The sequence below is a fragment of the Silurus meridionalis genome, chromosome 1 (genome assembly GCF_014805685.1).
Source record: "Silurus meridionalis isolate SWU-2019-XX chromosome 1, ASM1480568v1, whole genome shotgun sequence".
NCBI classification, from domain to species: domain Eukaryota; kingdom Metazoa; phylum Chordata; class Actinopteri; order Siluriformes; family Siluridae; genus Silurus; species Silurus meridionalis.
Window position 1 is genome coordinate 4,147,809 of NC_060884.1, and position 14,001 is coordinate 4,161,809.

Here is a 14,001-nt window from a genome sequence, read left to right on the forward strand (position 1 = left end):
TGAATGGAGCTAAAGGCTAATGGCTCCCCAGCTGAGCGACACAAACAGGCAGCCATAGGTGAGTCTGAATTCTGAGCTTAAAGTGAAAATCATGCTGAATCCACATCATGACTTTTTCGTTAATTAGCTATTACTACAGCTTTCAGCTAAAAAAATTTGCTCTAATTTAACCTGCTTTAATTATGCCACCTGTGCCTCTATTGAACTCATTACATCAGTGGAAGAGTTTTGAATGTAGTGACTTTATGCATAACCGATAATCACTCTTGAATAAACACGCATCAGTCTGAGGCTCCTGTTCAACGCTTCACAAGATCACCAGGAAAACAATACGCAAAGTCATGCCATAATCAATCAACTGTAATAACAAGCTGTAGACTTCTAAAAACCCTTCGACGTCGTCAGTAGGAGTAAGACAGAGTACATCTGTGTGAATGAGAAGGAGGGCAGTGGAGTGGTGCGGTTGCAGGGAGAAGAGGTGGAGAAGGTGGAGGAGTTTAGGTACCTGGGGTCAACAGTGTAAAGTAATGGAGAGTCTGTAAGAGAAGTAAAGAAAAGAGTGCAGGAAGGGTGGAGTGGGTGGAGAAGAGTGATAGCAGGAGTGATTTGTGATAGAAGAGTATCTGCAGGAGTGAAAGGGAAAGTTTATAGGACTGTGGTGAGACCTGCGATGTTGTATGGTTTAGAGACAGTGGCATTGAGTAAAAGACAGGAGGTTGAGCTGGAGGTAGCAAAGCTGAAGATGTTGAGATTTTCATTTTGAGTGACGAGGATGGACAGGATTAGAAACGAGTTTATTAGAGTGACAGCGAATGTAGGACATTTCGGAGACAAGGTGAGGGAGGCGAGATTGAGATGGTTTGGACATGTGCAGAGGAGGGACATAGGGTATATAGGAAGAAGAATGCTGAGGATGGAGCCACCAGGAAGGATAAAAAGAGGAAGGCCAGGGAGGAGGTTAATGGATGTGGGGAGGGAAGACATGCAGGTAGTTGGTTTGAAAGCTGCAGATGTGGAGGACATCGTCAAAAGTAATTTAAACACTTTGGAAATTTTGGATTTTTTCTCAACTGTCACACAAAGTTAGGCACAAAATTGTATAAGATGTTTCTGGATGCAGTAGAATTTAATTTTTCCCTTTATATTCCCTTCCCCTATGAGACCCAAACCAGTTCCAGCATGACAACACCCCTTGTACACAAAGTGAGCTCCATGACGATATGTTTTACATAGGTTGGAGCGGAAGATCTTGAGTAGCCTACTATACAACACTGACCTCAACCCTATTGGGATGACTTGTCTGTACCCCAGGCCTCCTCACCCTACATTAATACCTGACTTTACTAACACCCTTTAGGTGGAATGAGCACAAATCTTCACATCCACAGCAGAAACCTTCCCAGAAAAGTGGAGGTTATTATAACAGCAAATGGGACACTATTTAGCATGGGACATTCAAAAATGTACATAGGACTCTTATGGTCAGGGTTCCACAATCTTTTGATCATATAGTGTATTAGGTTGGTGAGACTTAAATTCCAGACCAATGAGAAATTTGTGTTTAATTGGTAATGTTTATGTAATATTAGACTGTTTAAATTATGAGTCTATTTAATGCATGCTGTGAATTTAAAATTTCCAACATGGGCTTGTATTTCAGATGACTGACCGCCACTGACCAATTACCGATTAAAGTTCTTTCCACTGACCAATCACTGATTACTATTGCTTCCACCAGCCAATCACCGATCACCAGTCATCCATACAAGCAATCAATCACCATCGTTTTTTCCTGCCAATCACCATTTTTCCCAATGACTGATTATTCACCATTATTCCCATCTGCTGATCCAGAATCAACATTGTTCTCACTGACCAATTACTGATCCCCAATTTCCCCAATGACCAATCACTGATTACTGCCGTTTCAGTTGAGCAATCACTGGTAATCATTGTTTTCCAGTGTCCAAACAAAATCAACAATGATCCTTTGGATAAATGGCCAATGAATAGATTGACCCACTGTTCCCACCAACCAATCACTGACCATCATAGTTTCAACAAACCAATCACTGAACCCCATTGTCCTGAACAGCCAGTCACTGACCACCATTGTTTTTCTACCTTTCTTTGCTCTTCTTTTCTTGTCTATACTGACAAGTAGTAAAGGAAATTATTCTATTTGTAACCATTTTCTTCATGTCTATTGGCTGACTACATCTTAAAACATCTTTCTTGACTTTGTGTTGTGTAAATACATTTTCTTAAGCTATGTCCAAATATTATATTACAAACTATTATTTCTGTTTTTGCTTGCTACTAACCTGGATTACAAGATAGCACATGATAATGGGATGCTGATTCATTCTGATTCTGAAGGCCTGAATTAGGAAGAATTCCCCCGCTCTCGCTTCCCATGCTGAAAGCTCGAATCTTAGAATAGGACATGCTGCATTCAGCCGGTGTAGCCTGAAGTTCTTCTAAACTCTGAGAGGTACTGCTCCCTCTTTCTTCCTGAAAAATGGAACAGATCGGTGTTAGAATGTATGCTTCAAATGAGACAAAATTACCATTCGGAAACGTCTGGATTTAAAGGTTAGGCATATTAATCTCCCTAAATAGTTATTATTAATTTTTTTAAACGCTTTACTTACATGCTTAGCTTGTCATGGGTCATGACATAGCTTTATCATTGCCTCATTAGCATTGTGTAAAGACTGAGCCATATGCTAATCTGCATATCAACTAGGAGCCGTTGGGGCTGCCTGAAGGTATCTTACGGCAAACTAAACACTGTCTTAGAAGAAATTATATCATTATTCGGTGGCTGTTCACCTGATACTAATACATCAGCCCCAAACACTGTGTTTGCTTCGATCGCATTGGAAATTTTAAAGGTGTGTTTAAATTTAGATAAATCAATAATGATAATATTTGAAAAAAAATAAGTTATTGGTGTTACTGGGCCCATCAGCTTTTCCTTGTTATGTAGTGGATATTAAATTAGCGGTGATGCAGTAAAGGGAAAATCAGCCGTGCAAGCCTAAAGCAATGTAACAATCAGCATCACCAATTGGCTGATGTGCCCAAAAGCTCAAATAATACACGAATGTGAGAACACTGATTAGATAATTAGGTGATTAAACATGCATTGATTAGCTCATCAGGAACTAAAGCATGTAAATTAACATTACTTAGGGAATTAAGAAATAGGATCATTAGAGTACAAAGTGGTCTCCCTCGAGGCTTTGAGAGAATGCTGCTGGACAACTGGAGGGAAAAATTTGCCACAAAGTAGAAAGGTTTTTTAAATGACAGCTTCATCAGACACAGATAAAAAATAAATTTTTTACACAATCTTTATTTTGGGTAAGTAAATTGTTTATGTTTTTTTTTTTTTTTACATTTAATTTATTATATTTGCATATTATTTATTGCATTTACTTATTTATTTTTAACAAAAAATCATTTATTAAAATTGATTTGTCAGTCAACTTTTTTTAGTTTATAAAACAATTTACTTGTATTGAATCAAAACACATTAATTAATTAATTAATTAATTAATTAATTATGTTTTATTATACACAAATAAATTAATTAATTTAACAATTAAATAATGTATATTTTACTGAATAAGTTACTTAATTTATTGATGTATTAATTATTTAATTGTCTATTTATTTAATTTAATGCAATAATTATTTAAATGCTTGTTAGGCCTATTGTCTATGCCTATATACCTTGATGTCTCTGACAGCTAGTTGGTACACACTGTGGTCATCAAGACTGAGGTCATCCGGAAGTGCTGGAGACGACGACTTGTCTGAGAGCTGTTCTGACATCAGGGAGGCCTGCTCCACCTCAGCCAATCGTATCTTTGGAAATAAGAACGTGTACAATTTACAAAAAGGGAAGACATGCAGTGGAGAATAACTGAGGACTTGATAAAAGCATGGAAATCACACAGCTCTCTTACACTTGCACTCTATTCTACACTAATACTAAAAGGTTTCTTTGTGACATACAGCAAAATACATTATTGAATCTCATACAGGTCAAGTCAACTATGGCTGCATGTAATGAGGAATACAATATAAACAGGATCTCAAAAGAATCATTTCTGTATCGGAAGTATTGCATTCTGATTTATGTTCAGCTTACACAGGGGGGTTTGAGGTTGGACACAGGGGGGTTTGAGGTTTTTTTACGTACAAATGATAGCATTAGTTTCTTTTAAAAATTGAGTGTAGTGTCGCATGAAGATAGTTTCAAAAATACCTGGAAAAAAAATGAGAGTCAAATAAATACCATGGCAATTTACGGTAGCTAGACTAGCAGTCCCAAACCATCAGAGCATGGAAGAATTTAGACGAAAATTTCTATAGATGTAACACTGTACTTTTTGTGTATTTACTGTTTGTTTCACCTTTAAGAGATGTTAGGAAGCTGGGGTCAGACCACAGGGTCAGCGTTGATACAGTGCCCCTGGAACACAGAGGGTTAAAAGCCTTGCTCAAGGCCCCCATGAGTGGCAGCTTCCCCTCATTCCGTAAATTTTTCAAATGATTTAAACAAACAAATCTCAAAAGTTTAATCAGTGAAGCAGGTAGGAAAAGACCATGTGATATTGATAATAGAGAGACGGCTACTGGTGAAAAAAAGAAAGCAGCCTTTAAACGAAAATATTATGACTCATATTGTCTTTATGGGCAGTTCACATGCTTGAAACCTGTATATGTAAATATGTAATATGTGAAGTAACATTGTCTAATGATTTAAGGGAGATTTGATTTGACCATTAATTGTAAATTGAATTTATAAGGAGATAAATAATTTACTGATTGTTTTGATCTGATGTAAAAAAAAAAAAAAGAAAAGAAAAAAAAAACCTTTTATTATTTTAATTGTAACTAATGATCTTGTATAAGATTGTCATGGTATAGAATATACTATTGAGATTGGGTGAAAAATAACAATCAGTGCCCTGGACACCCAACTATTTATATGCCAGACACAGAGGGTGAACAGCCAGAAAAAGACGACATTCTTCTTGTTGACTTTTTGCCGAAGAAAAGTATGCATTTGGTATGTAGCTAAGTTTAAATTTTGCTACAGACATAGCATACGCTGTCGTTTCCCACCTCTTGCCTACGATTAACAGATTCCAGTTTCCTGTCCTATGATAAATTATATTGCTACATATTCCTAGTTTTATGTAATGTCTTTGACATTAACAATATGTAATGTTTATTATATACAGGGATTTAGAAATAGTTAATAGAATAGTAATTAAGGTATATGGCTATATTTGGAGAAGTGGGTACTGTAAACCATTCTAATTCTTAGCTTATCAATATATGGGTGTAAAAGAAGTCAGAACTGATGCATATTATACAACATATTTGCATTACTTCAGATGTGTGATAACATACTTTATGTGTTTAAAAATGGATAACCCGCAGCTCTTTTAGCAGGAAGCTCAGAGTAGATGAGTGAAGTGAAGGGGGAATTGAAGTGCAGCAAAGTTACGGCTCATGGCATTTCAATTTCCAAGAACCTGTACTCCCACAGACGTAATATCAGCCTGCCCCCTTTGGGGGACGTGAGGAAATATTCCGACTACATAGCAGTCTGGTTATCCTGCCGAAACGAATAAAAGCAGAAGATTGATCCAAAATGTACTGAAGCACAGAAAAATACAGGCTCAAGCAGAGATGAACTGATGGGCACAGGTAATGCTGTCACTTAAGCTTTTTGTCCTGCAGCTTAGGTACAAAGTAATCTAGTATATTGGGATAAAAGTGACGTTTATACTTCTTTACACGAAAATACGATTTTTGGAGGGAAAGAAAAATCAATGTCGTGATATAACTGGACTAAATTTAGTCCTGGCCCTGAGCTGGTGTTAATGGACTGTAACAAATGCCAGACATTATTAATAACAACAACAATAATAATAATGATATTATTAATAATTTCTTTTTTTATTTTCTTGATTCTAATAAATAAAAATAGAAATATAGTCTTGTATCCAGTCTACTATATTGGACATAATTTTCACATTAATCTTAATGGATTTAAATGAAATAAATGTAATAAAATAAAGCAATTGGTCCAACACTGTGTATTTTTACAGTTTATTTTTTACTTTGTAAACTGGCATTAACTTTGTGCTTGAGATAAGGAACAAGATATTGAACTGAGGGAGTTACATTGTAATAACAGTGAGATGTATATGCTATAACACTTCGATATATTATTTTGACATGTTCAATAATGCATTAAAGGATAGGGTCAAGTCAAGTCAAGTTTATTTCTATAGCGCTTTTCACAACAGACATTGTCTCAAAGCAGCTTTACAGAATTTACAGGTTAAGGTGAATGGTGTGTATTTATCCCTGATGAGCAAGCCTGTGACTGTGGCAAGGAGAAACTCCCTTAGATGTTATGAGGAAGAAACCTTGGGAGGAACCAGACTCAAAAGCGAAACCCATCCTCATTTGGGTGACATCAAGAGTGTGATTATAGTCTTTAAACAATACAGAACACTGTAATGAGTAATGATCTTTCTACAGTCATTTACAGTCATTTGTATAAAACTATATAAAACTATTATAAAACTCAGTAGCCCAGTAGCTGAGTTGCTCAGTGACCAATCACCAAGGTGACCAAGCACTCATCTGAAAAGGTTATAGCTCACTTTTAGTTTATTTATAACTTTATCTGTAATTTTTTCACAGTCTTTGAGATGTCTTTTTTGTGACGTATTTCATTTTAAACACATTTTTTTGCATGATACATTGAGGTTAAAGCAATCTGTCAGGCTCTAGCAATGGACAAGTTGGCCTTAGTCAAGATTAGATTAGATTAGATTCATAGGGAATTGTCCTAATATATCATATTAAAATACACTACAGAACATGATATTATAGCTTTGTTTATGCTGTATTGTATACCGCATATCAAAAGTGGAAAGTAATGAAAAACATTTACTCACGTTACTACTGAGCAGTTTTTGTTTTGTGTACTTCTAATTTTTAAACTTATTTTAAAATGTGTCATTTTAAGTATGTTTTGTATGAAGTATAATACAATAAATTAAAAGTTGTTTTTTTTTTGCTGAGAAAATGCATAACTCACAACTGTAGTGTTTATTTAATATTCTTTTTTGTTCTTGCACTTTCATTTGTAACGGTGTTCCTTTAATTAAAAACCACTAGTTTGAGTTTTTTATCCCTTTTTTGAACCAAACTACAATCCCCACACCCCACTGTTGAAAAAGTAATTCCAAAAACTCTACTCTCACTTACTTGAGTAGATCATTAGACCAGTAACTTTACTTGTACTTAAGTAAAATTTCAATGACGTAACATTACTTTTACTTTTGTAGTATATTTTATTCTCTTTCCACCTCTGCTGCATAATCATTCTAGACAGAAGTCTGTATATATCTGCCATGTACAGTATGTTTAGATCTTTTTATCAGCCAACATTTGCCTCACTGGCTCTAGACCCTCACTTAAATGCTTATACACCCTTTATAGCTTTATATATACTCATTTTAAACAGACTTTAAAACTCACCTGTCACCCAAACCACCCTTTGTTTCTTAAACATTAACACATGGCACTTTTTTAGAAAGCATTACTCTTGGGGTCCTTAGCTACAGTATGCCTGGACAATATTTATCAGTGTTGCATACAGTAGATTGTATTACTGCCGTTCTAAGCTATGGCTGGACAATATTTGGCAGGGTTGCAAATAATAAATATTATTCTTTAGGTTCCAAGCTGTACCTTACAATATTTGGCAGGATGCTTTACTGTCAGTATTATTTTTGGGTACCTAAACTGTGGCTGGTCAACATTTGATTTGGTAGCATACAGTGACCATTATTCTTGGAATAACCCTAACCCTGTCTTTTTTTTTTGTTGCCTGGAAAACGCTTATGCAATGCATACTATGTTCTCGGGTATCTAATATCTGTACATTTGTCTTAAAATGCCTTAAAAATACCTAAACATGTATCTGATGCATACCTATGCCTTGGGTTCTGCTAGAACCATGTTCTTAGAACATTTTGTCACTTCAAAAAGCCAAATAATACCATAAGATCATTTATATAGTTTTGATATTTAAAGCGTTTGGCAGAGAGGTGCTTTGTAGTATCCCATTAAAAATAGATGGAGAGTCAGTGTCTAGTTAGAGTCTTGCTTTCTAATGCATTCTGGACTCGTTCATGGCAATCTTTAAGGCACTTGCACTGTTCTTACAGTACAACTTGACCTCTACATTCTTAAGCAAGAACACACAGGCTTATGCCCAAGGTTAGATTCATGAGCAAATCCTCTATAACTCTCTAAACACCATGTAAGCCTCCAAGTAATTCAATTCTCACTACTCTTGTGTAACTCAACTGTAATTACTGCCCTTAGACAGCAACAATTCACACATACCCAAGTTCATATGTAAATAAGATAACCGGTTGTGAAGTTGCAGAATTTCTAGTGTGTGTGTGTTACCTCTGTAGGCTGGCACCTGCAGCCTTTGCAGACCGCAGGGGACGAGTAGTGATGAAACACAGATCCTGACAGGTTATCAATCATCTGCATCTCGCCCTCTAGGGAGTCTTTAATCAGCAGAGAAACACTATCCAGCCACAGGTTCTCCTGAATACAAACACACATGACAGTATTAGCATTTGGTTGAGGTGTTAATATACGGTTTGTTTGGACACACGTCATAAAATGCACTTTTGGTACCATGTCTGAGCAGCTCTGATTTGGAACCTATTGAAGGAACTGATTGTAGGAATGTGTTTGGGGGCATTTTACAGTAGGTTTGATGTTTCACATAGAATGCAGGAAGTTATTAGCATGCGCATATAGTTTCAAATGACAGATTACAGTATCTACCCTGCTGCAGACTACAAACAAGGGGCCTTGTTTATAATAGCTGGATATGAATTGATTGATTCGTGAATCGTTTGCAGGAAGATGAATAAATATCATGTCATTGTATTAAGTAGCTTTTTCATGTATCTGTACTTTACTGAAATATTTCCATTTTGGGAGACTTTTACTTCACTAAATTTCAAAGTCAAAAGTGAAAGTCATTCGTTTCTTTTTATTTATGAGGGGATTAAAACTTAACTGGTCAAACACGCAGCAAGCCACCAATTAAGGTAGAGCTCGTGATCTGTTTTAAACCTGTTTTGATTGGCGCTTGGTGGTATCTACTTATCACCAATATACAGTTCAAAATCAATTCAACAGCAAGCAGAACATTTAGAGAGGAATTAATTAATGAAAGAAACTCCTGACTCTAATTTCTAATTTCTCAATTTCTGTGGTCTTACTTGCACGATTTTTTTAAATAGTTAAAAAGAAGGTTCGGGGCTCATGATAATCCTAATAGATATGAATCAGTGATCTTTAATATCATTCTATTAATAGATCTTTGTTTTAGGAGTAAAATTAAAGTCTTTTCCCATAAACTGAGTTGATTAAGCAAAGATTCTTCTGACAAAAATGATAATAGGAACATTTGAAAAGTCCATTTGAAGGTAAACACATTTGTACTTTTACTTAAGTAAACGTTCAAAGGGAGCACCTTTACTTTTACTGGAGTCATATTTTACTAAGTGGATCTGTACTCTAACTCAACTACATAGTTTGTGTACTTCATCCACCACTTTTTATTTCTAATGTGCTACTGCAAATTTATATATGAAGTACACTGGAGTGTTAAAGCTGCGTATTTATTTATTTTATAAGTGCACACAAACTTTTCACTTCATTCATTTGGAATTAATTGGAGCGCTGACTGCACCCCAGTCCTCCTTACCCTACGTCAGTACCTGATTCGACTGAAACCCTTGTTGTTAATGAGCCCAAATCTCCACAACCACACTGCAAAATAAAGTGGAACAGCAAATGGGACAAAATGTGGACTGGATTGTTCAAAAAGCGCATACAATTCTCTTGTGCACAAACTTTCCATATAATATAGGTCTGTACTCTACTCTAAAATAGTTTTCAACTTTTTTATATATATTTGCACATTTCATTTCCTTTGCTGCTGTAACACAGAAATTCCCCCACTGTGGAACAAATAAAGCTATATCTTATCTTATTTTGTTTCTAGGTGGTTCCCATTAGCAGTGAAGGTGCAGCAGGGAACATTTTTGAAAACTGACATCATCCCCAGACGGCTGCCCATTTTTTTTTTCACATTATACACAAAATGCTTTACAAATAGGATTACTGCAAAACCCACTAACTCACATTCTCCATCCACTGTCCATGCTATTTCCTTTGTTTCTCTCTCTAGCCTGCAGTAGAAGAAATAAATCAGAACTTTGCAGCATGCCGCAGTCCTTCAGTAGCATTTCTGGCTGGCACATAGAAGTACTACAAAACCCTGCATGTGTCCTATTAATTATGTGTCACCATTAAAATGTAAGCCACTGATTAAATGTTGAGTGTAGCAAGCCTTCCAGGCCCTCCCCTGTGTCTTATTAATAAGATCATCACCACTTAAGATATTCGAAGCAATCTAGTTAATTGGACTACCAGTTTTTGATTATTTTACCCAGGGGTCAATGAGGTGTGCCTTCAAAAGTAGACGAGTCTGCACAAGCGTGTCTTGGAAAGTAAGCGAGCTTGGACAAGTGCGCAAATATCTTCGAGGGATAGATGTGATTACTGTATGATGAACCGAATAACTCATTTCTGATTCATGATTGGGGTAAAAAAAATTCGATAAAAGCATAAAGAATACACTCAAGCGATCTCTGTTTCTGTCGTTTCCGTAAAACCTGACTGGCTTTTTGTTTCCTGTGAGGTGATGGCAGCACAAGCACTATTTTTGTTCCCTTTTTTTCCCTGGTGTTCATTGAGCCGTGTTCCTAGCCAGTCATGCATGATCATTCACGTCCAACAATCCTGGAAACCCGTCAGGTGAAAAGAAGCAGAGAGGTCATTGATCTGCCACATCAGGCACACCATCACTGGCTCTGTTTATCAGCCAACACTTGCCTCTCTGGCCTTAGACTCCCACTTACCTGCTTATATATCCTGTAGAGCTTTATATATACTCAGTCTAGACAGAACTCAGAACTAACCTTTCACCCAATTCCACCTATGGTCCTTAGAGAGGAACACGCTATACTCAGTGGTGGAAAGTAACGAATTACATTTACTTGTGTTACTATAATTGAGTATTTTTTGTGGAAGTATTTTGTTGGAAGTATTGTACTAAATTAAATGTTTTAATTATATCAATTACTAGATGGAGACGGACAAGTTGCCAGCTGAAAGCACATAGAAGGTTTTTTAATGTGTGCGCTCACTGTCTGAAGTCTGAATCAGCATTAGCAACTTCTCTCATTATCGTAAATGACATTATAACAGGAGATTTCTTTTTGATGCGAAAGTGCAGAACTCATTAGACTCATAGACTGTAATGGTTTGTTTTTTCTGGTATTGCACTTTAATTTGTAAAGGTGTTTCTTCACTTAATTAAATAAAAAACAACAATCTTTTCTACTTTTAACAAGGTTTTAAAAGGTTAGGGACCACTGATCTAGAGTGTAACAGAATGTTGACTAGACATTCAGTAGCCCAGTCGAGCTCTGTCAGGTCAGACGGTGATCCAATCATTTTTATTATCTCTGAGAGATTATTGATAAAACTCGCTGCAGTAGCTGACATCTAACACGGTAACGTGGTGACACATGTGGCACATATGCTATGACTGAGGCAGATTTTAAAGAAAATGAGGTAATGAGCTGAACTGACAATGTTGTCAGAAAAACATTTGATGGTGTTCTGTCCCTTTTTTGCTACACAGAGCAACTTTTTTTGTGATTTCAGTATATCAAATAGTTATTAACATGTTTCCCCAGTAGGAGCTCAGCAATGGCACTGATAAACTGCACAGAAATAAAAGTGCACTTCAAAACTTCACCAAATCGCCGTACAGCCGATACACAATGCTCTTTCTTTTTGTCTTGACATTTTAATAGGGCACGGTCGCCCTACATGATTTTCTGCTAGTACTTGCAATCCTTGGAAATGTTAGGGTGTTTATGACAACCATTTATCCAGAGCACATCTCTGAGCATAACTGTTGAGAGCTGAAAAAGAAAAAAATCCGCACTAATAATCACACTGATCTGGCCTTTTCCCTGCACATACCAAAACTCTTTCTGAGGAAAAAAACTATGAGGCACTTACGAACACTCATCTATGATTGAATAATTGCACTTTTGTCAAAGCTTTTCAAATGCTTTAGATGAAAGGTCTTTCTTATACGCATTACCATGCCTGTGGCTGCAAAACCCAGAAAGGAAGTGGTTGAACTTTGATGATCTGCAGTTCATAACCTTGTCTCATGACCTTCATTCAATCACCTGACTGCATTCAGACAAATCTCATTAAACAAACCCAGACTGGCAAAGATATTCTGTATACATACTTTTTTCTCCCATTAGGGGTCCACAGCGGACCATCCGCATGTTTCATTTGGCACATGTTTTTACACTGGATGCCCTTCCTAACGCAACCCTCCCCATCCGAGCTTGGGACCGCACTAAGGGTTGTGCAACCCTAATGGGTGGGGTTGGTTCCCTGACAGGGAATCGAACCCGGGCCACAGCACCGCATCGTTACCACTAGACCACCAGGGAACCTCAAAGATATTCTGTAAAGTCTATAAAAAAACCCATTAACGTTTATGGCTTTTGGCAGATGTCCTATCCAGATTTATCTCATTCATGCAACTGAGCAACTACTGCATGGAATTAAGGGCCTTGCTCAGGGGCCCGAGAGTATCAGCTTGGTGTGGCTGGGATTTGAACTCATGATCTTCAGATCCAAAGACATGATGTCCATGAGGAATACAAACCATTATGTCCTTTTCTTGATGTCTTTTAAACAGAGCTTCCTGTTCCTTTTATACTCCCTGTGTACCAATTTAGGCATGTTTTAATGTATTTCTATGCGGTATGCCAAGTTAGTTTTATTTACCAGCACCAGAAAACTTCAAGTCTGTCCTATCCACATCGTGGTACATCTGGTGTGCAAACCCTCCATAATATATATGCAGCCATAATATAAACAGCAGTTATTAAGCAAACATTATAAAGCTGAAAACTGCATAATTCTCTTTATTTTTTAAAGCTGGCAGGTAGTTTTTTTTCACAGTTTCACGATTAAAAAAAAACTCATTAAGCAAGTATAAAACTTTAACAGCCCCAAAACAAACACCCACAACTCGTTCAGGAACAGCTGGTTATGATTCTGGGTTGGAGAGTTAGAGATAGCAATCCTCTCTCTCTCTCTGAGTCTCTGTATATGTTCTAATTCTCACCCTCAATCCAACCCACTAATTATACTGCTTATGGCGATGACAGACTGTCTTCAGTTTGGAACCATGCCAAAAACTGGTAAAGCTAGCTTCTTCTAAAACGATGTAATAAGGCTTAGACTTGATTAACCCTGTATTCAGCACAATCTAAAGAATGACACTGCATTATTTTAAATCTCATCCTTTCGAATTGTTTATTTCCATATAATGAGTATTTGGACCACTTTTTGTGCTCATTCTTGCAATTTATCAGATAGTCATAAGCAGAGGTCAACCGAACGATCGATCGATCGGACGGTCGATTAATCGGGCGAATTCTTTTGCCATTATTTTAATTAATTATTCGGCTTTGGACGATTGTGCTGCAAATTAGGCCGATTAATAGGCAGGCGCATTAGTGAGCAGCTAAGCGTATACCAGTAGGTGGCAGTAGTCTGTATTCGTAAACAATCATGTTTGCTTAGTTGCAAAGACAAGTGACAAAAATGACGTAAGTCTTTGCTTTTGTCAGTTCTTTTTCTCGTGTTCTCATTCGCTAAGACGAATAGCAAATCGGAGTTATATATGATGCATTTTTAGAAAGTATGAGAATACCATTTGGAGTATACCTTTTTGGAGCTGTATTGTTT

General features: G+C 36.8%; 1 protein-coding gene across 1 annotated transcript in view; it reads right to left on the reverse strand.

Annotated features, from left to right (window-relative positions):
• Nucleotides 1-14,001, reverse strand: part of LOC124388458 (voltage-dependent T-type calcium channel subunit alpha-1I-like) — a 166,612-nt gene that overhangs the window by 4,459 nt on the left and 148,152 nt on the right. Inside the window, 3 exon segments of the mRNA XM_046853083.1 lie at nt 2,325-2,514; nt 3,742-3,876; nt 8,524-8,670. Coding sequence (XP_046709039.1) covers nt 2,325-2,514; nt 3,742-3,876; nt 8,524-8,670 — 472 coding nt within the window.